The following is a 24,734-nucleotide window of genomic DNA, read 5'->3' as shown; positions in this document are numbered from 1 at the left end:
TTTATGATTTCAGTTCCTTTCATGCTCGATGTGAAGCTACGAAGTAGTGCATACATTAATAAATAACATGTCTTTTTTCTTATCGGTCTTCTTAATATCGTACGTATTCGAAAAATTGATCACCCATTTGAACATAATTTATAAATAAAGAATTGATATGTTATCAATAATAAGTCATTTGATAAGTTGTTTCACTAGTATCTTTAACATCAAACTATCATGTACTCTACTGAAATTCATTGAAACATTGGAGGGCCTCAATTGCAATTATGAAAACTACATAGCTACAAAAATACTTCAACCGTTGGAATGTTTTCTACCCCCAAAGAAAACGAACATGATACATGATACCAGCAAACACATCAATTATTTTCTGAACTCCTCTTTCCCGCCACTCAAACCCAAATCCCATCTCCCAAAATCTTCATTTCTCCCTCCCAAATCCCCAATATCAATCCCTATCCACTCGGACCACAGCTCTGAGCTCGTAAAAATCCAGCCTTTAACCCTCAAGCCGGCGAAATTGCGGCGCCGGAGCTCGTTCAACGCCCAATCCCCGCAAGACCCATCCCTTGTTTCTGTTCTCCCGACGGAAATGAGATCGGCGGTGGAGAGGAGGAGAGGGACTGGACGACGTCGTTTCTGCTGTTTGCTTTCTGGGCTGGTCTCTTGTACTATGTTTTCTTCCTCGCTCCTGATCAGACACCGGTAGATTAGCTTGTGTTGCTTCGATCAGTTCTATATTTTTTATGGTGATGATGAAATTGGATTCTTGAATTCGGTAGTAATCTGATTATCTGACTGTGTGTAGTGTGGTTTTGTGGAACTGGGCTTAATTTTAGGTCGCAGATATGTATTTTGTGAAAAAGCTGCTGAATTTGAAAGGTGATGATGGCTATGAGATGAACCAAGTCTTGGTAGCTTTGTGGTATATAATGGGGTTTATGGCCCTTGGTTTATAGTATGCTGCCCCTCCCTACTGCCAGAAGGTAAAAATCCACTATATTTGTTCATGGCAAATCTGTTTCTCGACTTTCTTGGAGGTTTGCGAGTAGTTGGTGAGAAGAACCTTTGATTCTCTTTTGGTGAAAATGTCCAACAAAAGAATTTCAATGGAAATGTTTTGTGTATAGTGATGTTACTGTTTATGCCTTTCTTGGTGGTTTCTTCTTGTGATAGTTTAGGTGAAATGTCCCAAAAAACAATTTCGATAAACTGTTTTAGTGTTGTTTAACTATGTTCTGCTCTCTGTGTTTATAAATTTTCTTGGTGATTTCCTCTTAATGGTTTCCAAAAATTCGAAGAGGAGAACCTATGCTTATCTTTTGCCAGTATTTTAGTATGTTAAGCTCTACATGTTTCTACATGTTCCTCTATCATGATGTTTTGATTTGTCTTTAAGCCATATGTGTACATTTCGATGTTTTTGTAAGAGCTTGAGGTTAGCAATCTTTGCCTATCATGGTGGTGCTTTTTCGCCCTTTTGAAGCTCGAAAAGCAAGATTCCAATTAGGCCATTCATTGTTCTATCATGCCTCGGAGGCGCGTATGCACTCATTCCATTCCTTACTTTGTTCTCTGGAGACCTGTTCAAGAATCGGAGCTCAGGAGATGGCCTTTGAATTTCCTTGAGTCAGAGCTAACTGCCGGGGTGAGGACACTCTTTCCTGAAAAAGTGTGGTGTACGAAGAAAATCATTAACATGGTTCAACACCGGTTGATAGTTCATGTCGTATTTAAACCTTTACGTCCTAAAATATGCATTTGCATTGTCTTGACTCTTGAGTTTACAGAATGCTATCTTAATTTATGAAATGCATATTCATAGATGAACATTGAGCGATGATTTGAAGCTGATCACTATTAATTGGCTCTATGGCATTGTTACGCCTCAGGTTACGTTGGCTGCAGGGATGGTCAGTATCATCCGGTGGTGATGTGTGGAAGGAATTTTACCAATATTTTCGAGGAAGCAAATTTGTGAGTGTTTTGGTTCTTGATTTTGCTATGCATTTTTATCTGTGTTTCAACCTCAATTTTGACTCTTGATCCACGCCATGAGTATTGATTTCGCTCTCCTCTCAACATTCGCGCCTTTCTGGATCTACATTGACATGACTGCTCGAAAATGGTGAGTGAGGCTTATGATTGTCAAGAATTTTCGGCCAATTGTCCGATGCTCGAGAGGCTACCTCAGACGAGGCCTAGTGATCTCGATGGAAGAAGAAGTATACTTGGTGGGATGTGGAGGCTTGAAGTTGAAGGGGTCTATAGTGCAACGAAGGCGACATGTTCTTCATTAGTCTTCAATTAGTGAAGAAGATTTTGATTATTTTAGCTTGTTGAAAATGGGAATTTGATGAAATGACATCATACGTAGGAGTATACATTTGTGATTCTAAATTTCTAATAAACTCTCAAACTTGTATAACAATATGAAGACGGGTTCTTAGGTAGGTTTAAGTTTAAAAAGGCCACACATTTTTATTTTTTATTTAGCTTATAATAGTAATCTCCATATGATTATTTTCGAGTCATTAATAATCTCAATCTTCATTTGCTAATCCGATAATGAAGTGATTGATAAATGGTAATCCAAGGAAATTAATCTTTGGATTCGTTTGATTATTTATGTTAATCTACCCCTATCCATCCTATCAAAATATCTGACCTCAAATGTAATTTTATATCGATTTAAATGGTGAAAATGAATAATACTACTAGTACTTAATTAAATTGGTTCAAACCACTTAATTATAAAAGTTGAGAGACTAATTACATCAAATTTGTTACTCCCATTAGTACATTTTGGTGGTATTGAATATAAAAACCATTAATTCCACTTAACAATAAATACGGATTTGCCAATATAATTGCATTTGAAATTAATGCCTTCATAAATATTTACACACTGACTTTATTTAAATCATAATTAATTTCCCAATCATCACTCTACAAAAACCCTTTCCCACAACTCCTCTTTCCCTAAATTACAAAAATCATACACGCACACTGCCCTCCCTCTCTCTCCCTCTCCTCTCTCTCTCTCTCTACAAGGGAAGGAGGTCTTTCGATACAGAGCTTCATTGCATTACCAATTTATACATTTCTATTCTTAATCTGCGCGGAATTTCAACACAAGTAAGTGTTTTTATATACTCATATATATAGGTGGATATATATACATAGAGGTATTTGGGGATTCCGGAAGAAGGAGAAGAAGATGAGCAGTGGGGTTAAGGGAGGTGCAAGTAGGGTTTCGATTCCCAGCGGCGTTAAGAAGACGATCGATAATATAAAGGAGATTACTGGCCAGAATCACTCCGAAGATGAGATTTATGCAATGCTCAAGGAATGTTCCATGGATCCCAACGAAACTACTCAGAAGCTTCTAACTCTCGGTGAATATTCCTCTCTCTTTTTATTCTCTCTGTTTTTTTTAATACATTAAACACCTTTTTTTCTGATTCTTTTCAGGTAAGGTTTTTATGCCTGCTTTGGTGTTTGATCTCGATTTTATTATTTTGATTTTCGGCCCCATTGGGAATGGGGGATTTGATTGTTGATCTGCTCTTTCTTTGTTTCGTACTATCAGCTATGTAATCACGCTTGTGGTGTTGTTCTCTGTTGTTTGGATTTCAAATAGTGGGAATAGGGAAACCTACGGATTTTTGCTTCTGTGGTTGCATTTTAGTAATGCCTGACTTGCCTGCGTGTTGATTTCCCTTATTTTTTTGTACTGAGCAAGCTTGCAAGCTTTTCTGTTATGGGAAAGGTGATTTTTTGTTCAGCTGCCCCCTTTTTCTTCCTTTTTCTGTTCGTATCTTTGTCTTATGTGGTAGTACGAATTTTCTTTTATATCCCATTTTTAAAATTGAAATTTCCTGCTTTAAGTGTACTCTGCTAAAAATTTGGCTTTCTTGTGGTTCAATGTATTTTGGACAGAGATGGACGAAAATACTGTTTTAAGTTCATTGAAATGGAGGTATGAATCTCTTGAAATTGTCTGGCATTCGCTTCTTATAGTAAGAATTTGGTGGGTGGATAAAAGGCAGTCCAAGATTTAGTTATATCTGTGACTCCCAATAATTCATGGTGCATCAATTCTGTAAACTTAATATTGGTCCAACAATACCAAATTGCTAGCAATATAATTGTAGGCCACTTGCTTTAAGTTTGTTTTAAGGAAGGGCTATGTTATTTGTATGCATGTTTAATAAGGCGCGCATGATTTTCAATTCTCTGAACAGCAGACTGATGTCTGTTTTTATACTCTTAAACAGATACCTTTCATGAAGTAAAAAGAAAACGCGACAGGAGAAATGAGGTACTGCTTTGTCTCAGTTTAATGATTTGGTCCCCTCTCTTTGTTGTTTTGATCTGTCTTAGGATTATTTGTTTCATCCCTCTCTTACTATGTACAGTAAGATTGTTCTGATTTTTCATCATGATCGTAATTCCTAATGCCCGAAATAGTGTTGTGAATCTCAACATTGTACTAACACTGTTCATCACTTCTATTTGCAATAAAAGTTAAGGTCTGATCAAGAGTATAAAATCTCACAATAGACTATTTTTACATTCCCAGAATCAAAATAAGGAGCCTGCAGAGAAGTGGAAACCTGGAACCCAGACAAGGCCAAATAGAGCTGGTCGTGGGAACTATCCATTGCGATTTGTATCTCATGGTGAGAAAGCCTGCATTTGATTCCCCTACCACACTGGATCACTTTGCATGTGCCTTTAATAATTGAATTATACATGTTCGGCTATTTTCTTTTTGTAATTATAATTACGACCATGTTCCCCTCTGCTCGGGGAGTACTGGCTTTGAGCTGCTGCGATCATTGGAATATAGTATGTAGTATTGAATCCGTGGTGTAAAATATATGTACTTGCATAACTGTGACATCTGCTGTGATTTCTTTTCTAAACATCTGCACTCGCATTTCCTTGTATCTTTTCATTCATGTCAGATGCTGGTGGCGGAAGAAATTCTCCTGCTGTAAAGGGAAGTTCTGCCAGTCACTTCACTGTGAAAAGTACTAGCAAGGCTCCCATAGCTGCTCCACAAGATGCTAGAAAGAGTGACACTTCTTCTGGTACCAGGTGAATGGCTATCTATGATCTTTCAATGGGCATATATTCTGTCTATTTTGAAGCTTAAAACTTACTTTTATGATGCCCATACTATATGTGATGCTTTGGGAGACCTCCCACTCCCGCCCCCCAACTTAATGCTTTGTTGAAGCTGATCTGTTGTTTTTCTTGTCAGCCTGATTACTGGTGTGTCTAATGGTCCTTCTGGGATCACCCTCCAGAGAGCTAATCCAACAACTGCTATCCCCAATAAATCAGAGAAACCTCTGATGGTTTCGTCCTCAATTGATTCTGTGAAAAACCTCAGTACTCCTCAGGTGAAGAACATCCAGCAGCACCAGATACTGGAGTCATCTAAAAATGCTACATCTATTCCTTCAGCCTCAGGATCTTACATCTCATCTTCAGATCCAGTGCCTTTACCCTCTCAAGATTATCCACCCCCTAGTGCAGTGGGTAGCATTCATCTTGAAGTGGGAAGCCAGCAAAGCCCTAGTCAAATGGTTGATGATATACCTACTGGGAACAGATCTACTTCTCCTGAAATATGTATGCTAATTTTGTTTGTTCTTACGTATATTTACTCATTTTGGGAATTTATTAAGACAATGTTGAAGTGCTATAGGAAGTTACTGATGTTATTTCTTTTTATTTTGAGATCTGTAGTAGCTGCTTCAGAGGTTGGAACTGCCATTGAACAAAAGATGCCCAGTGATCTCAAGAGAGTTGGAAAGAGTCAAAATTCAGAGTCTGCGCAAGCTCCTCCTTCTACAGTTAATGTTTCTTCTGGTAGTAGGCCTTCATCTAATTACAACAATCGGTCTCAAGTGATTGGTTCCCAAAAGGGTATGCATCTTTATGATACATTATTAAAAGTTGGTATGTTCTGTGATGTCGTTCAGTTTTTACTGCTTGATGGTTACCAAACCGAGTATGTAATGTAAAGAGCTATTATTCAGAACTCAGAAGTATACATATTTGCAAACTAGTAGTGATTTCATTATTTCTCTTTGTGGCTATCTTTTGCTGGTTGAGGTTGAAAGTTTCCCCTTGAGCAGATATATACATTTTTTAAGTTTTGAAACACATGATTGTGTCTCGATGAGATGACACATTCAATCTTGTAATGTCAGCACATTAGAATTAGGTGTCATATGCAAGACCATGTATAGTATCTAGCATCTATCTTATTGAATATGAATTATGGGCAATGAACTGCTAACAGTGGTTGTGTGCATCACAGTTGGTCCTGGCAAAGAGTGGAAACCAAAATCTACAAACCCCAATGTTAGTCAAGGTGCCACTGCAGCTTCTTTATTAGATGTTTCTATAGTGTCTGTTGGAAGTCATCTGGAATCGCTGACTACTCCTGCTGCCGCCACTACAAATGAAGCAACTCTGGAGCTGCAGAAGAAGTTAGAGGAGTCGCGAATTTCAGAGAGACAGCATGTGATTTTGCCAAATAATTTACATGTCCCTAAAATTGAAAAACTTGGGTTTTGTTTTGGAAGTTTTGATGCTTCCTTCACTCTGGACAACCAAAATGGTCTTCCAGCTGATAAGAGTCCATCACTGTCAGAATCCTCTGAGAATATTGAGGAACCTGTGGAGGATCTGGAATTAAGGTGCCTTTATCTTTCATAATTTTGTACTTCTCTTTGTACCTCACCCGTCATTTTTGTTGTCCATGGCATGCTTTGGTGTGGCAACAATGTTTCTCCAATCTATGTATACTTCCAGTGTAGCTATCTATAATTTATTGCAAACTCACATATTCAGATTGTGGTATCCATGAACATTCATGCATTGGTTATGCAGTTGAAGATATGTTCTTATTCTATGTTGATAAATCTCTCTAGTGATAGCACCAGTCAGGTAGCATCTTGTTTGTTAAGTTGCAGATGTTCATCATTCCGTGAATTTCCTTGTTTTCATGGTGCTAACCTGAAATATCCTGCTTGTGGCTGTGTTCAGTGTTCTGAAATATTTTATTTTCCTTTTGGTTTACAGCAATCAGGCTTCTTTGCCAGATGTGGAGGATACTGAACCAAAGTATCCCGAAGAACCCCAATCACCTTCACAAGGACCAGACAAATTTGCATCTGGTGAGGTTGAAGTCTCATCCTCTATTACAACTATTTATAATGATCCCATTATAGAGGTTGCTCCTGGAAGCCAGCCACATCCTTTGGTCCAAACTTCTTCAAACTATGGTTTTGGTTTCATGCCTCCAATATTGGGCGGCCAGCTTCCAAGTTCTGAAAATTCAGAGTCTCATGCTCGTGATCCTCCTCGACTTCCAAGCTTTGTTGTATGTTCTCATGTATCATCTGTCCGTTCATTTTCACACTGATCACTCATGCATGCAAACTGTGAAATTCATCTTGTCGGTCAATTTATCTTTTTGATGTTGGTGTGCGTCTTTACATTCTCAGCCATTAATATCAATGATATGCTGAACAGGTGCCGCAATCTTTTGACCCAGCAAGCTATTATGCACAACTTGATGGCCGCATTTCCCCTTTTCACGCTGCTGGAGCTGCAAACAAGTATAATGGAAATGCTGCTCAGGCTTCTCAGAATCCTCAAGAGGTTTGGGCCCCAAATCTCTATAATTTCCTTTTTTGCTCCATATATGCTGTTTGTGAACTTTCAACTTTGAATAAGTCAAGACCTTGATAGGTTTAATTACAGACTGGAGTGTCTTAAAGGTATATCTTTGTTGTGTTTATCTTTATCATTGCATAATATTGTGATTTTGTTAGTTAATTGTGATTTGTTCGTTTAATTATTTGTTTCACTTTTGTTGCCTATGTATCTATAATTAGATCAGGCAAAAGTCAAAACAATGTTTGCTCTTTTAATAAATATATTTATGTGGAAATTGCTTCTGATACACAAGTGTTGTTCTTAAGTCGGTGGATGTTTTAGTTAGTATCAAAACTCACTGAAATCCTTATCATTTAGAAGAGTCATGCAAACAGTTCTCAATTGTTAATGTCGTATGCATTTGGTGGATATCGCATCAAAATATATTTTACTCTTCTTTCTCGACCTGTCTGATGTAATTTTGATGTAATCCAGTTGCAGGGCGGTGCCCCTTTGGTTCGGTCCACGGCATCTCCGCCGCCACTTGCAACTCAAGCTGCTGGGGTAATGCAGAGCTCCATACCTGCATCGCAGCAGCCACATCCTATGTACAGGCAACCACCTGGGGTTCATCTACCCCATTATCCTCCTACCTACATACCATATGGTCACTATTTCTCCCCATACTATGTCCAGCCGCCACCTACTATTCATCAGTTCTTAAGCAACGGCGCCTTTCCTCAGCAACCCCAGCCTGGTAGTTTATATCCAACTGCACCTGGGACAGCTGCCAAATATTCATCTTCACAGTATAACCAAGGAGCAAATACAGGAAGCTCTGCTCCCACTGGAGTACCTGGCAACTATGGGCCGTACGGTCTTTCGCCAGCCAACTATACCTCCGGTTCTGCCCCAGCTCCTGTTACTTCAACAACAAATGAGGATATTGGTGCCCCACACGTAAAGGAGAATAATGTCTATAGCAGTGGCCAGCAGCAGGTATTGTTTATCCCTAAATCTCTACGTTACCAGACCCATGGTCAAAATTTTGAGATTATACCTTTTGCCATTGCCATCTGTTGACTGTGTGCAGAATGAAGGTCCCAGTGTATGGTACACCACCCCGGGTAGGGATATTTCTACCTTGCATGCAAGTTCATTCTACAATCTTCCTCAGGGTCAGCTGGCTTTCACCCCAAATCAGACAGGCCACGGAACCTTCACTGGGATGTTCCACCCTACTGCACAGGCAGTAGCACCGCAAAACGTTCACCCTCTTTTGCAACAATCTCAAGGCATTACAAATCCTGCAGACATGGTAGGTCCGACTGGCAATGTTTACCAGCAGCAGCAGCAGCCTCAGCACGCACAACTTAACTGGCCGAGCAACTACTAAGAGAGTAGACGATTCTCCTTGAGGAGGTTACAGCTCGAAATCTCGTTCATTACTCTTCTCTCAACAGAATTTCCAACCTTGCTCTGATTGAAAGGTAGATCAGAAACACAAAAAAGCCAGAAAACAGAGTGTAAATTAGTAGAAGGGTGGCCAATGAAATTGGCCAATATATTTTTGTGGTCTTCCTGTGACTGGTAACTACTCTTTTTAAGTTAATTGAGGCCAGAAAATGCAACAACTGTCTCTTTATCGCCCCTCGTAGATGGTTTTTGGCTGTAATCCTTGGGAGCCCTTCCTATAGGTTTTAGCTTCCTTGTTAGTCAAGGTTTCAATTCTTTTGATTTTTGGTTGAAAATTAGTTATAGATGGGCTCATATGAGGTTTGTAGGTGATCGTTCTCTCCCCTTTTTCGTTTCGCCTTTCGTTCTTTGTCTTATCCTCTCCGTCTTTCTTGTAAAGTGAGAATTTTTTGAGTAGCAAGGAAGATGTACTTTTTCCCATCTGTTGTAACTGGCCTTGTTATTTTCGTATGGGGAATTTTATGTCTCTGATAGACTAAATAATCAAGAATCCAACTTTTCTACCTTTTTTTTGCAGGTTTCATTCATTCTGCCTTAGTGATTTCTGTTTGTTTTGGACTTTGCAGATTTTTCTTCTGCCTTGTCTATGCATTGAAATATTTTAAAGTGTTGTCGCCGGAGATTTTCCCTAATTTTTTTAGCACTTTTCTTTCCTAAGTCAAATAATTTATTAAATTTGAATCGGTATAATATGAGATATTTATCATCAGAGAGAGGTAAAAATGGTTAAGGCAAAAATAATCTATTTGGCCGAAACTTATATTGCATTCTATCACAAAAACACTAACGAATATACAAAGACCACATCCAAAATTATCATTATCATAAATCCAAAATCAATTATATTTTATAGTCACATCCGGCTGGCTATTCAAACATATATTACAACCACAAAACCATTTAATCTACAATAAATTTCTTGGACTCATCGTTATTTACTAACCGATCCCATCTCTTAAATCTCCATAATCATTCATTCCACTAATTTTAATTGTTCAAAAGAAGAAAAAATGCTTAGCAAGATCTTTGGCAACAAGAAATCTAGTGATATCCCAAAGGTGTCCACCCAAGGGAGGCATGTCACGGCTCTGGCCGGCTCGGGACAGAGGCAATCCCGGGCCTTGAAGATCGTCCATGCTGGAGGGCACGTGGAGCGCTACTACATGGCCACTCCTGCAGCCATGATCATACAAAAGAATCCCTCCTTCGTCCTAGCTCGGCCCGAAATCTTTCGGAGGCCATGGGACTCAGTCATCCGGCCCGAAGAAATCCTTGCCCCGGGCCAGAAGTACTACCTCGTGCCACGCAGGACAGTGAAGAAACTCAGGCGTCGGATCAGAAAGCCAAGCGCAATGGGCCCGGGCTTCACATCAACAGAGAATCCCTCTCAGAGCAGCCTGTCGTCCTTCAGTGGGATTCTAGTGAAGCCCGGGATAAAAACCAAGTCTCGAAACTTGCATGTTAGGTTTTTCGGCATCGATTCGAACAATAAGAAAGATTCCCGTGATACAGCTTCTAATCCCTCAGGTAAAAAGAGTGGAAATAAATCTTCAAATGGTTCAAAACAGAGATATGAGAAAAAGGAGAGGGCCCGAATCGAATCTGCATGGGAGCCCGGCCTTCAATCAATCACAGAATGAAGATTTTCAATTATGTCGATTCATGTTTTAATTAAAGTGTGATTTCATCGTGTAATTTTCTTTTGTGAATGATGATTAGCCATTTATATTCTTGTCTTTGTTCAATCTAAGTTGACATTGAAACCACATTGTTACAGTTATCGTTTTCATTTTTAATAATAATGAAAGTAACTCAAAATCATGACATGACGTACATATCTAGAATTTAATTCATGGTGGATTCAACTCATGAAGCAAAAGTTGCCAGTGATGAAAATTTGCTCTCTGGTAACCACTGATGTAAACAAATCCATGATACAACATTGGATATTGTCATTCTTCTACACAAATCATCACCAGATTCAGTGTGAAGTACTGGGCTACAACAGGGGGGTATGAGTTCATACATGCTTCTGAAAATTTTTCTACTATAGAAACAAAAAATTTCACCTCATCAAGCCCGAAATCATTCAAGGAAGGACGAAATAATGGCGAATGCTATCTTGGATTCTTGAGACATGTGAATTTTAATTGAAGTTAGATGTCTTTGGCACCAACGTTGAACTTGGCGATGAAGAAGCCCATAGTATCGAGTTCTGAGGAAGGATCAAATCTCTGAACAAAATCCTCTTCGCCGGGTCTCAACCATTCCCTGAAAAATCAAACATCATAATGAATTCACAAGTTTGTAACTTGAGATTTTCCAGAGATAAGGTGGGAGGTCAACATACGCCTATTTTACATGTACAAGAGAAACTGAAGTCTCAACATTATGGTATGCAGCATCACTTGGGGTAAAAGAAGATGGTAGATACAATTTGTGAGACAAAATGATTTGTAGTATAGAATTAGATCATTTTATAACTAGATCTCGATGGTACTCACAAAAACCAAGATTAAGTGGGGATGTCTTTTCAAAATTCAAACTGACACATGTGACACTGTAGCAAGCTTAAGCTAATAAGCATGTCAGTCATTCTATACCCATCGATCTGCATTTTGACACCATGACGTCAAACAATTCAAAAATAATAAAAATCAACTTCCAAATAGTTCAACAACTGGTCAGTATTCTGTTCCTTTGCATTGATCATCATTTATGCATCTACTGAATGCAACAGCACACGTAATTGTACTAGATTAGGAACGTAATTGTACTAGATTAGGAACGTAATACAAGGTGCCAGCATAGAGTACTTACTCTTGGTATCCATCTGGAAATTGGCAACCCCCAACAAGGCCAGGTCCTCCTACCTTCGGATGCTGTATTGGTTCAGAAAACAGATTTCACGATCATTATTTAAAAAGAATCATTTACTTCCGCGCATCCTGGCAGAAAATCAATCTTGGCAAGATATTAATGTCTAAGGGCCTCAAAGCTTTGAGCTAACCTGTGATGCCAACGAGAGGAATTTGTGTGTGTCCAATGCATATCTAACCAGTGCCTCATTCTCACCTGGGTTTATTGTACACCTGCGGTTTGAAAACATGAACAAGTGATATTCTACTTTCAAAAAGATGTGGTAACATACATAAGAATGCTATGCTGAAGGAAAACTGGAAAGCTCAAAGATATTAGTAATTGAGGCAAGCACTTAGAGATAAACATACAATAACTAAAGAAAAAATCACAGTTTATCTCATATGACCAAGTTGATAGAATGCTTACGTTGAGTACACAATGACTCCACCAGGGCGAACAAGATGTACTGCCTGGTCAAACATCCGCCTCTGATACTTGGCATGGCTTCGTAATGACTCCATAGTATCCTGAAAGCAAAAACAGATATAAAGGACTGATTGTTGGTCAAGTAATAGATAAGACATACTACACGAGTTCCATTCCTATTTACCAGTGGCACAAATGCACAGCCAACTTATAGAAAAAGAACAATGTAAATGATGCTTCAACTTTAAGAATGCATGATGACAGAACTATAAGATCATAAGAAACAAATTCAGAACCAGATCATACCTCTCCAGAAAACAAACGAGGTCTTAGACCAAGAGCAGAGCAAGGAGCATCAAGAAGAACCCGATCAAATGTATTGGGGAAAAATCCTTTACACTTTTCAACTCTTCCACCTGAAGTATTATTTCGCCCAGGCCCGTTTCTCATTACCCGCATATTCTTTCTGTGCTCTGCATTACTGGTGTACTTTCCATTCTTTGGTTGATCAAAGGTAGCTACTTTGTCTAATCAAGATGGATGAAAAGCAATAACATGTCAGAACTTCTGAGTATACAAGCAACAGGACCACCAGAACATCACACTATTAAACGACAGAGTGTCTCCTCTCCCCCTCAACCATAAAGAGAGACATGGAGACGGAAAGAGAAAGAACAAGATTTGCACAACAATAACGAAGCATCAACGGCATCGAGAAAACAGCTCACCTTGAGAAAACCCTAGAGCGGTATCTGATACTTTCTCAAGTCCAGATTTTGGTAACTCGGAGTTTTGAATGCTCCCATTCACCCCGCCCTGTGTAGCATCCTGATTATCAGATTTATTTATACGCTGAACAGATTTAAGAGCATCAAGCTTATAAGTAGTTATACACTTCAATCCCAATTCAGCTGCCAATTTCTGGATCTCAAGCACCTGAAATATGACATGTATCAATAAGATGCATTCCAATAATAAGATTTACGAGGCACAGCAAGCAAGTAAAGACAGTGATTTAAATAATTTTGAAACAGAAGACTTTAATCTATTTCTGATTCTCTGGATCACATTTTTTTTAGTCTTTTTATCTCCTGGAAGATTAAGCAAATCCAGCAACTTCTAACTTGATACCCTAGCTGGCATCCCCGATATGTGGAAGGTGGTAGGCCATTTAGTCATTGTTTACTAAGAAGTGATGATAGAAAGAGATTTGAGAAAAAAGATATATATAATAACCTATAAAGCTCAGAAGGTGCACCTTATTGTGAGATCGATCAGCTGCAATCACCTCTCCGTTGTCCTTCATGAGGATAGCAATTGCTGTGGTCTTACCTCCAGGAGCTGCACACATGTCTAATATCTTCTCTCCCTCTTGAGGATCTAAATATTAGAATGGGAAAACATGGTGACTAATAGGCATCTAAACCAGCACTATACTAATTTCACCAACCACTGTCAAGTTTTCTTTGTTTCCTTCAAGCACCAAGTTATTCTTCTAAACAGTAACATTCAGTCTAAGCTTCACCAACACTCAGGAAATAAGAGAAGAAATGACAAAAATTGCTAAAAGTGTGCCTACAACTAAACCATTATAGTCAGTAGCTACATACCTAAGGCATGAGCAGTGATGATGCTAGGGAGATTCTGAAGAAATATTTCCCCCTCGAGTAAATCTGCAATATAATAAATCATGGTCCAATTAACAATACAAACTTTTTAGTTTTTACACACAAACACAATTAAAAACTCAGACCAGCAGACAACTAAGTGGTACATATGATACTCTGTAATAAATTATCAATAGAAAACTGTACCGTTAAATGAAGGTAGGTTAAATACTCTGTTATTTAGGTCCAAAGCAACTCCTTGAGGAACCCGGAACATCCCGGCTCTGGACATCATACTGATTCCTTGACCAATGTAGAGGCCATTCCGTTCAAAATAAAAAGGATCTGTAACAAATACAAATTTGTCTGTCACTATTAACTAATAAACAAATATATACATATCCAAACTGAAATACAAAGCCTACAAGATATGGTAGGCAGACATGATAAATGAAGCAAAATAAATGGCAAAAAGCCCAAGGGGAAGTATGCCTGCTTGTGATCCCTGAAGTACAGTTCCACGTGTAAAACCAACTCCCCATCCGCCATCAGCACCAGGCTGCTCCAATGCAACTGAAACTGCAACTTGTTCTCCTTTCTCCACGTGAGCACTACAGGCCAAAACACCGGGTACATACACCTAAACATAGTCTATCAAAAATTGACAACAACAAGAATAGCATTCTTGTACCATGTTTGCACCTAACATCCATACTTACATGAGCACCACGAAGAACTGCTTCTGCACATTTGCGGCTCACAATCACTTCCTTAGGAGGTTTGTCTTCCTTATACCCATAATCAATGGTATGTGGTCCAGACCCTTGGACAAAAACTACATAATCTAGGCCAGGTATCTTACACTTCGAAATGAAAGAATTTTTCAAGGCAGCATCTGGGGAACCATCAGAGTTATTAGCAGCATCGGTTCCTTTAGAAGGTTCACTTTGCCACCCATTCTCCTGTAGTAGGGAACTAAGCTTCTTGATGACAGAGTCACTTGTTGACTTAAGTGTATTCACTCGTACACAAGAGTAACACGACGGCTGCCTGAAAAGTGGATATGTATCAACTATCAACTATCTACTAACAAGACAATTACATAAAGAGGAAATACAATCACAATTACATTCTATATCAAACACTAGTACAAACTTTGGTCATTATTATTATCCAATGCTGTAAACAATCAGAATAGGTAGTTCATAGCTGACAGCATACGAATAAATAAAGAAAACTGTAGACACCAGAATCAAATGGTAATTTCACCAAATTAGCTCCAATTCACATATTAATATTATCTAATAGACCAGGAGTACTTTGGAAAACTCAATACAAACGAGACAGTCATCAAACACTGCAGCATCCAGTTAAAGACATTCTATTTCTACCCAGTTTTTGGACAATTAGCTCAATTTCAGCTCACCAAATCCCCACAGGCATTAGATATACCAGGTGATACAGAGAGAGCAAAGACATACGTGAGGGCCTTGGAAATTCGAGCGAAGTGCTCAGCTCCGTAAGCTTTGACGAAATACTCTTCCACTTGAGGATTCCACCGCAATGTCGGATTGTAACAATACCGTTCCGATGGATCCATCTGCATTCACAAACCACCCAATCAACTCAGCAAGCACGCGCTCACAAACACTATATAAACATATGCACATACAAACATAGATTGAGAGAGACCTTGGGAAGAGAGGGTTTATGGTGGAGGAGAGTGGAGAGGGTTCTTCTGCTGAGGGTTTTGAGAAACGCTCTCCCTCTCTTCATTCAACGTTTTTTTCTCTCAATTTTTTCATTTCAGACATTTTTTTACTATATCCAGAAAAAAATGTTCCAGTATTTATTTATTGTATAAAATTAATTTTACAAAATTAGAATTAAATGAACAGATATTATTTAAAAAACAAATAAATGCGTACTTACTTTGATTTTTTATTTTGAGTAAAATCTCATTCAGTGTCTCGCATTATATAAATTAGTAAATATTTCTAAATTCAATTGACAATTTAATTCGAATATACTAGTGAGACGTTGTACTTATACCAATACCAATTAATTAATTAAATCATTATTCTCGATATTATTAACTCGCACATTTACTTTTGTTGATGTTTATACATTAAAAAAAAAACAATCCTAGTAATATAGTTTTAAATTAAGTTATGAGGAAAATTAAAAATCGTGAAAAAAAAGTAAGAAAATGAGTACCACACTTGCGTAGACGTTTCATTTTTTGTTCTACTATAGCAATAGAATTGATATATAATCATATTTGACCAATTCAAACTCAAGTGTAGGACATATATGAATTGATGGATTATATTCAAGTAAAGGTGTGTTCTTTGCTATAGTTAAAGTCACAAAATTCAAGTACTTCCACTTTGCAAAGTTCAACTCCAATAAAAGCGTTAAAATAATTCTAATTTGTTAGTAACATAATAGATCCATCACAATATCATCAAAATCAAAGAACTGAAATGACACTAATCAGTAATCAATATATATAAATGATCTAAAAGCCCAAAACATCATGACAAAATCTTGCATCATGACACCTCTAGGCATATGTATTCCCTCCAATTGATCATGTATACAATGTCCCACCAAAAATCAACCCTAAAAACTATACAAAACAGAACATTATCCCCTACATCTCAGCACAATTAGTTGGTGCAAAACCTAGCCTAGACTTCTTAGTATCATACATGATATGGAAGTTCTGTTGTTGGTAGTTGCCAATGATAGACAAACCCGACCGCGGGGTCCCCAAGATCGCTAGGCACACAACATCATCAGGATCGAGCCTAATGAAGTAGTTCTCATACGGGAAGTTCCACACGGCCCCATCCTTGAATACAATCCCAAATGAGGGCAAGTAGGGTTCATCAACACCGGACACATTGTAACACGGATCAAGAATCGGGAAATCCTCCACGACCGGATACCCCTTCATCCTCTCTTCAAACGCCTCTTTGACCATCTTATAGGCCGGCCCAGCAAAGTAGCTCAAGGTGGTCCCCGAGTCTATGATGGTGCCACCATTCCCCTCTGGGGAGAGGCTCCACGTCTCCTCCGGGATCCCCAACACCTCCCCTCCAACCACAATCGACCTAATTCCCACGTAATAGAATGTGTCCACCGGATTCTCCTTCCCGCTAAGCAGTGTGGTGAAGTTCAACTCCGGATGCCTAAGCAGCTTCTCATCCTCACCAAATACGAGCTTGCTACTAACGCTCGCATTGCTATTCCTATCAACCAAACAATACGAAAACGAGTGCCCATACAACGACTGAAGCTGAGATGCGAACGACAAAGGCCCCCTCCCCAACCCTAGCAAGCCGGCCGCGCCATGGAACAACCCCCTATTCCAATGGCCACACCCAAACATCACATTCTCCACCTTCCTAAACCCTAAACTCCCGTCAAACGACGACATGTTCACCGTGAACGTCTCCAACGCGAAGTCCCCCGTCGTGTTGGAGCTATCGCCGTACCAATAGTAGTACGGACAGCTCTGGTTCCCACCCCCGCATCCCTGAGGGGGCTCGGGGGAGGAAACTAACTGGCAAAGGGGATCATCACAGCTTATATTTCGATACGAATTCGACTCCTTCGGATCGTAAAAAGGCCCATGTTGCTCAAAACAATCATAGCAAGGAACACACTGAATCCAGTTAAGATCAGAGCCAGTGTCAAGAATCAACGAGAAGTGTTTAGGAGGTGTACCAATGAACACATCCATAAAGTACTCGCCGGAGCCGAGGCTCACCCCAGACGCCAGCGTCGCCACCATCTTCCCCCCGGAAAAAATCTCCGGCGAGGCGGCGGCTGGCGGAGGAGGCCTGCGATCGATTCTCGAAGCGGCGTTTTGGTTCTTCCGCTCGGCTATTCTCGCGTTGAACGTCTGAATTCGAGAGAAATCCTTCGCCGTCGACTCCGCGACGCAGTCGGCCGGCTTAGCTCCGGCGCGGCGGTGCTTCATGTTCAGCGTGACGGTTGGTTTAGCCTTGAATTCATCGGTTTTGACGGGGTTTTCGAGCAAGATTTCGTCTGAATTTGGCTCCGGGAAGGAGCAATCGGCGGCGGCGTTGAAGGTGGGGATTTCCATAGCTGTGAAAGTGGAGGAGCTGGAATTTCCATCTTTGTTAGCTGAGGAAAAGCTATGGAGGAATAAAAACAAGCATAACACAGCTTGAAAACACTTGGACACCATGAGAGAGAATGCCCACCAAAAATTGAAGGGTTAATCAAGAATCAAAAAACCGAACTTGAATCTTCAGCACAAGTTGTAAGTCAAGAGCCAAGATTGAATCTTTACTCCTTTTTCATACTTTCCTCTTCGTGAAAAGTATGGAAGAACTTAAAATGGGAGAAATGGAGAAAGAATTTGAAGATGGTGAAGAAGGAATTTGAGGAGTGGATGTTTCAAACAGGGAGACTTTGAATTTTGCGACTTTTTGCAGCTGCCCAATGCCATTGCCACCTTCGACGCGGTTTCACATAAGAATGCAGTAAGAATTTTGCAATTTTTTATGTGTTTGGCAAATGAGAGTGGGGATTTTGAGAGGAATTGACTAAAATCGAGGAATATTGAGGGGACAAAATTTCTTGTTTTGGGATTACATGGAAAAGAAACCGTTTTTTTTAAGAATGGCTTTGGTTTTGTGTGATGAAAATGGTACTATGACTTTGCATCCAATTTAATTGAAAAACGAGACTGTTGACTTGATTTATATGAAATCATACTCAAATAGTACGTAGTTGCTTAGAAATGTATTCATAAAATGGGAAATTTATGCAAGAATAGAATGAGTTGTTGCAATGGAAAACTTATTACCTTATATATTGTGCACTTAGTTTTAATTAATACTTATGTTTATGTACATTTGACTATATATGAGTAGCGATGGTGGAGTATATTAAAAATTGTCTCAATGGTATAGTCGATCATACTATAAATGTGGCAGTTTAAATTTAAGTAGTGAATATATTACTATAGGTTTTTGGTTTTACAAAATTGACACTTGTCTTCATTTGACATTTTAAAGTTGGTTTTTTTTGTAATTGATACAAAATGTGCAGTATTTTTTTGCATAGTACAGTATTAGACTCATGGTTTATGAGTCACCCTTCCACTCATCAAACATGTACACCATACAACTCGCTAGTGCAACATAAAGATCAATGCATAGTCTTGTTTTTAAATATTCACAAATATGGTTTAAAATGTAGATGGTTATTGACATATTCAATTTTTAATTAATACATTAATATCACAATTAAGTATAAGTATAATAATCTACTCGTGTGTTGAAATTAATAAAAGCTCGATGAACTAGATTAGTCAAAAAAAAAAAAAAAAAGGAGAAAACGAAAGAAAAAACACATGAGTGTTAAAGATTAATTCGAAACTCACCAAGTACGTCTTGAAAAATCGAGTTTATCGCATTTACATCTTATCTTTTATCACAATCTACTTTGATCACATCATAACTCATTTCTTGTGGGGTAGGACATAATCTATAACTACTACTCCAATTGATTGTGGTTTTGGAGTTAGTTATCAATTGGAATTAGTCAATTACATTGAAATAAATAAAATAAAGTCACGAGATTAGTCAGAAAACAGCTACTATTCATTCTTAATACACATACACGAGCTTGACTGGTCAAATTTCTCTTTTAGTATCTCGTCTAAAAAGTTTATTTAATTATTTTTAAATACCAACTACAATGTTGCAATTTATAAGTACCTCCACATCAAATTCTTTGAACAACGTATGAATATAAGTACATTTTCGCTTTAAGTATCTCCACTTCAAATTCTTTGAACTCGAACCGTTACCACAAATAATCAAAACTCAAAACTAGACTGAAGCAAACATTTGAAGCTCAATCAAAGATGAAAACCCTAGATAGAACGACGTAGTTTCAAGTTCAATCTCCTAAGCCAAACAGAATGCAGAATCATATGAAACAAATCAAATCTCTCCGGCGTTGGATTCACCACAAAATGCCTCTGCACTTGCTTCACTCTCTGCTGCATCTTCAAATACTTAGCCTCAGAAATTCCAGACAAAATCTCCTTGATCTTACCTATATCATCCACATCAATCACAACGGCAAACTTGTTCCATTTAAGCACGTCGCTAAACGGTGGCACGTAGCTCTTCGAGATCAACACGGGCACGCACTCCGAGTAGATGGCCTCCACCACCCGCGGGCTGGCCACTTCGTACCCGCTCGGGCAGAGGCAGAACTTGCTGTTCCTCAGCATTGTCTCGTAGCTGAGGTTGTCTGGGAGCTTCTGATAGACTCGCACGTCCGCATCTCTCCCCTCCCATTGCTCGAGGAGGAGGTGCCGAATGTGGCCATGTAGGCCACCCGCGAAGAAGGCCAGGATGGACCTCTCCTTTGCTGGCGGCCCGCCAAGGAGGCCCGTGACCTCACCCGTCTTGAGGTTGATCTCGGGCAAGGTCACGTCCTTGAGGGGGTTGAACCCCTCGGACGTGTTGGCGTTGCATAAAACTCGGATCGAGTTGTTGTACATGAGCGGGACGTAGGAGCTCGAGTGGGGCCCCTGTCATACCACCAAATAATATAAGAAACAAAATCTAGAGTAAATGTCAATTTTAGTCCTAAACATTTGACCAAAATACGAATTTGGTCCAAAACATCCACTTTCTGAAAAACAGCTCTATAACAAATGAAACCCTTGATAGAGTGGTCCTTTTTTACGGACCTGTTTTTCAAAAAGTGAATATTTTAGTCCAAATTCGTATTTTAGACACATGTTTAAGAGTACCAAAATTGACCTCTAGTCCAAAATCTAATATTACAAGTGGTACTCGAGAGACGTAGACGTACCCAATCATGACACGAGAGCATGAAATGATCGGCCCCAAGGCTTCGATTCCAAAAGGGATGCTTGTGGGAGATGGTTTGGACATAATCCACAAGGGTGGTGCCAATGGGAGTAATGTCAAATGACTCCGGTTCGTACAGATATTGAACCATCGCAACCACACTGAAAGGCATGAAATACACATGAGCTTCTTCAGGATCCTTGGTTCGAAATCGACCCCCCTTCTCTATCTCATGAATGAACCTTCCCTCCGAGGAGTATATGCTCCTGCAAGGCCCGCCATGGAACACCGGAGCTTCCCCTTCTTCGTATACGTACACTTTGAACACATTCTCCATTTCTATGTAGCTCCTGCACCCAAACTAGGGTTGTTAGGAGTAAGAAGAAACAAGTGGCATTTTTAAATAACTCTATCTATATAATCGTAATACACCGTTAATTTAAGCTTATACTCTTCTTTTGTGCACATGTTTATATGAGATCGACACTTCACTAACTAACAAGTTTGATCAAGCTCAATTCCGATTAATCATACCTATGAAACGCGTTGGGGTTACGATAAATAGGTCCACGAGGCACATAGTGAGAGTCGTGTTCAACAATTGATGGGACTAAACTTCTATTTGTAGCAGCCTCTCTAATTAAAAGTCGTGCTTTGGCTAAAACCGCTTCATTCTTCTCTAATCGGCTATACCGTCTATGTAGCCCACCATTCACAAATCCTCGTGTTTCCGCATTTGATAAGTCGCGGTTTGGCAGCGACGACTCCTCTTTTCTCTAGAAAATGAAAAATATTTAGTTTGGTACCAAAGTAATATAGATATAGATTTAATAAAAAAAGTAACATATCATATATAAACTTACTAGTAGGTTAGAATGTGCTGGGCCTCTGCCTCTCAATACTATAGCATCGGAGACCTTGTTCAAGTTGCTATTCTCGTGATCGTTATGAGTATTGTAAGATGAATTGAATTCGAACGAGCTTAGAAACCCTAGCGACTTCCAAGAAAACGACGTTGCTAGCGATTTGTGAGGGCCCAAATCTAACGCAATGAAGGAAATGAGAAGCAAAGGTGTTAAAAGTATGAAAGCCAATGCAGAAGGTGAGATTGAAAAGTATGAAGACCAATGTGACTTTCTTGATGGCAACATTTAGAAAGGGAAGGGGTGTGTGTGTGTGAACTAACAACCTACATATAATAGCAAAATTTGATTGAGGCAAGATTTGGAGTGCATTAATTTATAAATTTATTTAGTTGTGGGGTTAAAATATATTCATTACTTGACTGGTGCAGCTGCATAAAACTGATCAAAAGCTGCAATTCTTTGCTGCATCACAGTTATATTCTTTGATATATTAATTAAAAAAATATTTTTTGCATGGGGATTTTCAAACATGCATGTGGGTTTCTTAAAGCTCAAGTTATGCTCTTCCTTTATTATTCTCCATCATTCATGGCTCGTGATCCGATCAATACACCTTTGATTCAATTATCCGTTTCAAATGCTATATGGATTAAAAATTCAACAAATTAAGTCAATTAATATTTTTTACATTTTATGCAGCCAAATAGTAGGTTATGACAATTTGGTTTGATTAGGGACAATATTTATTTTGTAAACCAAATATTTATGTTAATATTCATCGAACATTTTTATTTTTTTTATTATATTCTATTCTTCAATACAACCAATTAAGGTTGCTTGTACCAATTGAAATATTGTTATTCCCAAAGCACCTTTGGTGCTTGGAGATTGGAGTTTAAATGATTCGTTAAGGCACCGATTGCTTTCATTTTTCCTATTAATTTATATTTTAAAAGTCAAATATTTACCATTTAATAGATATTGTTTATAGCTGTAAAACGAGAACGATGTTTTAATATATCACGCTACGTTGTTTAAAACACTAACGTTAAATTTTACATATATAGCTGTATATAATGAAGACTTAATGATGGTTTAGGGTATATAAAAAAATAATTTATTCATTTAACTAAATACAGTATTATTAGTGATATAAAATGTATTGAAATATTTATATGTGAGTTGTTTCAACAAGCATCAAGTGAGTACTATGCTTTAATGAATGATACCTTACCTAACTTTCGTAACGTCGAATATGGTGTCAAGCAGACCTCGTATTTGAGCCAGATGTCATCCTAAGTGATCGACATAAATGATCATGATTCTTGCCCAAATATTAACATTGCGAATAACTCAACATGCTGAAATGTCCGCATATAAGTTATTCAACCATATATCAGATACATTTCAATGAATGAATAAGACAATACCCAACCCTAACTAACGTCCCAACACTAGTATAGTCCCTTTCGTCGTGCCAGAATCTAAGGTTTAACAAGAAAACAGTGTATCTGAGTTATTGAGCTCTAGATTGCAACAGCCACTGTTATCTCAGATTTTACATGAGGAGTTGGCCTTGTTGCTTGTGATGATTGGTGTAACCGGTCAGTGCACATCAAGTAAAAACTCGAAAGAGGATCTCGAGGTACTATGATTTTTTCCATATCTTGCTGAGTTATGTAGGAGGATGTGTTCTATTCAATGCTATGGAAAACATATTTTCTAAATAAAACTAGAACGTGTTCACCATTAGCCTACCTTTCTTGATCAAACCATGGCCCTTAATTATCTTCTTTTCTCGAACCAGCTTTACTTCTTCGTAGACTGTTCTTAATTTTGATTCGAAAGAGTGCTTTTGACAGGTAACATGACAGATTGGAGAGCACTTGGCCAATATTTCGTCTCTTACATTCTCCAAAGAAAAGATGCTCCAAAGTCCGACCAAGACTTCAAGGGACGGCAAAGAGGCTTGGCGTGCGCTGTATGGGTGATGATCTTGTTGTTCAAGTTGTGAGAGGAGAAAACCGGGCAAACAAAGCTAGTTTTTGGTCGGGCTGGTGGAATTGTGGCACGGAAATTTTGTTTTTTTGATTCAGTCAAGTTGGACTTAGTCGAGTCTTTTGACAGCTCTGACGATTAGTGAAACGTAAAATGAAACATCGAAGTGTTAAAACATAAGTACGAGATACTTGTTGATGAAATCAAATGGCATAGCAATATATATAGTTGCATCATCTTGCAAACAGAAAAATGAGTGTATGTGTTTCAATTCAGACAATGTTACCCATTGGTCATTATATGTTCTAAGAGCATTCGCTATGGAGGGCCGATGGGAGGGCCTTCCCCATCGGCCTCCATAGCCCCACCACTGTGGCTAAAGGGCCTTCTGGCGGCTCCCACTCTCTATAATGGGCCGATGTATCGGCCTTAGCCCTCCATTGTGGAGCAAGGGCCTATCGACGGTCCTCCCATATTTTTTTGTTTGTTTTTTATATTTATTTTTATTCCATTTTTTCTACTATAAATACCACATCCCATTATTTACATTTCCCACACCAACACCTTATCTTCTCTCATTTTATCTCAATACATTTTCTCTCTCTAGTACATTATTAAATGTCTTCCGCTAGTGATTCCGACGACGACGTCATAAATCGAGTGGTGCAGCGCGTTCTTGCCGGGGCGGCACAACATCGTGAAGAAGAGAACCAACGAAGATTTGGGTATTAATATTTTTTATTCTAATAAAAAATTAAAAATAAAATAGTGATGATGTGGAAATGAAATGGAATGAGAGAGCCCTATGAGAGGGCCATTGCAAGGAGATAGGCCATTTGGACAAATGCTGATGTGGAATGGGAGGGCCCTTTCATATTGAATGCTCTAACACTAACTCTCCAAACATTTATTTGTACATTCCCACCCTTCGTTCA

General features: G+C 38.8%; 4 protein-coding genes, 1 long non-coding RNA gene and 1 pseudogene across 7 annotated transcripts; 3 read left to right on the top strand and 3 right to left on the bottom strand.

Annotated features, from left to right (window-relative positions):
* Positions 1-3: 3 nt before the first annotated feature.
* LOC125190854 (uncharacterized) lies at positions 4-2,434 on the top strand (annotated as a pseudogene). The gene is made up of 5 exons (XR_016130795.1): positions 4-43; positions 485-708; positions 843-989; positions 1,490-1,651; positions 1,896-2,434. The product of XR_016130795.1 is annotated as an uncharacterized LOC125190854 (transcript).
* Positions 2,435-2,984: 550 nt separating this feature from the next.
* On the top strand, positions 2,985-9,668 carry LOC125188656 (GBF-interacting protein 1-like). 2 transcript variants are annotated; one of them, XM_048085639.2, is made up of 11 exons: positions 2,985-3,401; positions 4,284-4,327; positions 4,589-4,688; positions 4,977-5,109; positions 5,276-5,649; positions 5,770-5,946; positions 6,344-6,725; positions 7,111-7,411; positions 7,564-7,692; positions 8,185-8,688; positions 8,783-9,668. In XM_048085639.2, the coding sequence occupies exons 1-11, from the start codon at positions 3,224-3,226 to the stop codon at positions 9,083-9,085; spliced, it is 2,625 nt and encodes an 874-aa protein (XP_047941596.2). In that variant the 5' UTR covers positions 2,985-3,223; the 3' UTR covers positions 9,086-9,668. The 2 variants fall into 2 exon arrangements, with proteins under 2 accessions (XP_047941596.2, XP_047941594.2); XM_048085637.2 differs by having other exon boundaries at positions 5,767-5,946.
* A 1,384-nt stretch (positions 9,669-11,052) lies between these two features.
* On the bottom strand, positions 11,053-15,870 carry LOC125186513 (NOL1/NOP2/sun family protein). The gene is made up of 13 exons (XM_048082884.1): positions 15,753-15,870; positions 15,542-15,660; positions 14,780-15,110; positions 14,553-14,700; positions 14,268-14,405; positions 14,064-14,126; positions 13,712-13,833; positions 13,182-13,389; positions 12,760-12,980; positions 12,454-12,554; positions 12,176-12,257; positions 11,986-12,047; positions 11,053-11,436 (listed from the first exon to the last, which is right to left on the bottom strand). Exons 1-13 carry the CDS (start codon positions 15,834-15,836, stop codon positions 11,322-11,324), a joined length of 1,794 nt encoding a protein of 597 aa, XP_047938841.1. The 5' UTR covers positions 15,837-15,870; the 3' UTR covers positions 11,053-11,321.
* A 677-nt stretch (positions 15,871-16,547) lies between these two features.
* On the bottom strand, positions 16,548-18,589 carry LOC125187723 (aspartyl protease family protein 2-like). The gene has a single exon (XM_048084349.2). It carries the CDS (start codon positions 18,280-18,282, stop codon positions 16,717-16,719), a length of 1,566 nt encoding a protein of 521 aa, XP_047940306.2. The 5' UTR covers positions 18,283-18,589; the 3' UTR covers positions 16,548-16,716.
* A 1,222-nt stretch (positions 18,590-19,811) lies between these two features.
* On the bottom strand, positions 19,812-22,120 carry LOC125190569 (putative glycosyltransferase At5g03795). The gene is made up of 4 exons (XM_048087899.2): positions 21,799-22,120; positions 21,470-21,711; positions 20,937-21,285; positions 19,812-20,649 (listed from the first exon to the last, which is right to left on the bottom strand). Exons 1-4 carry the CDS (start codon positions 22,084-22,086, stop codon positions 19,981-19,983), a joined length of 1,548 nt encoding a protein of 515 aa, XP_047943856.2. The 5' UTR covers positions 22,087-22,120; the 3' UTR covers positions 19,812-19,980.
* A 1,023-nt stretch (positions 22,121-23,143) lies between these two features.
* LOC148926981 (uncharacterized) lies at positions 23,144-24,164 on the top strand. Its single transcript, XR_016130302.1, has 2 exons — positions 23,144-23,446; positions 23,664-24,164. It is a non-coding gene; the product is annotated as an uncharacterized LOC148926981 (long non-coding RNA).
* Positions 24,165-24,734: the final 570 nt, after the last annotated feature.

The sequence above is a fragment of the Salvia hispanica genome, chromosome 5, assembly GCF_029641045.1.
Source record: "Salvia hispanica isolate PSC_SH4W2 chromosome 5, Shi_PSC_v1, whole genome shotgun sequence".
NCBI classification, from domain to species: Eukaryota; Viridiplantae; Streptophyta; class Magnoliopsida; order Lamiales; family Lamiaceae; genus Salvia; species Salvia hispanica.
Note: the sequence above shows the minus strand (reverse complement) of the source record. Positions and strands in the feature narration are given on the sequence as shown.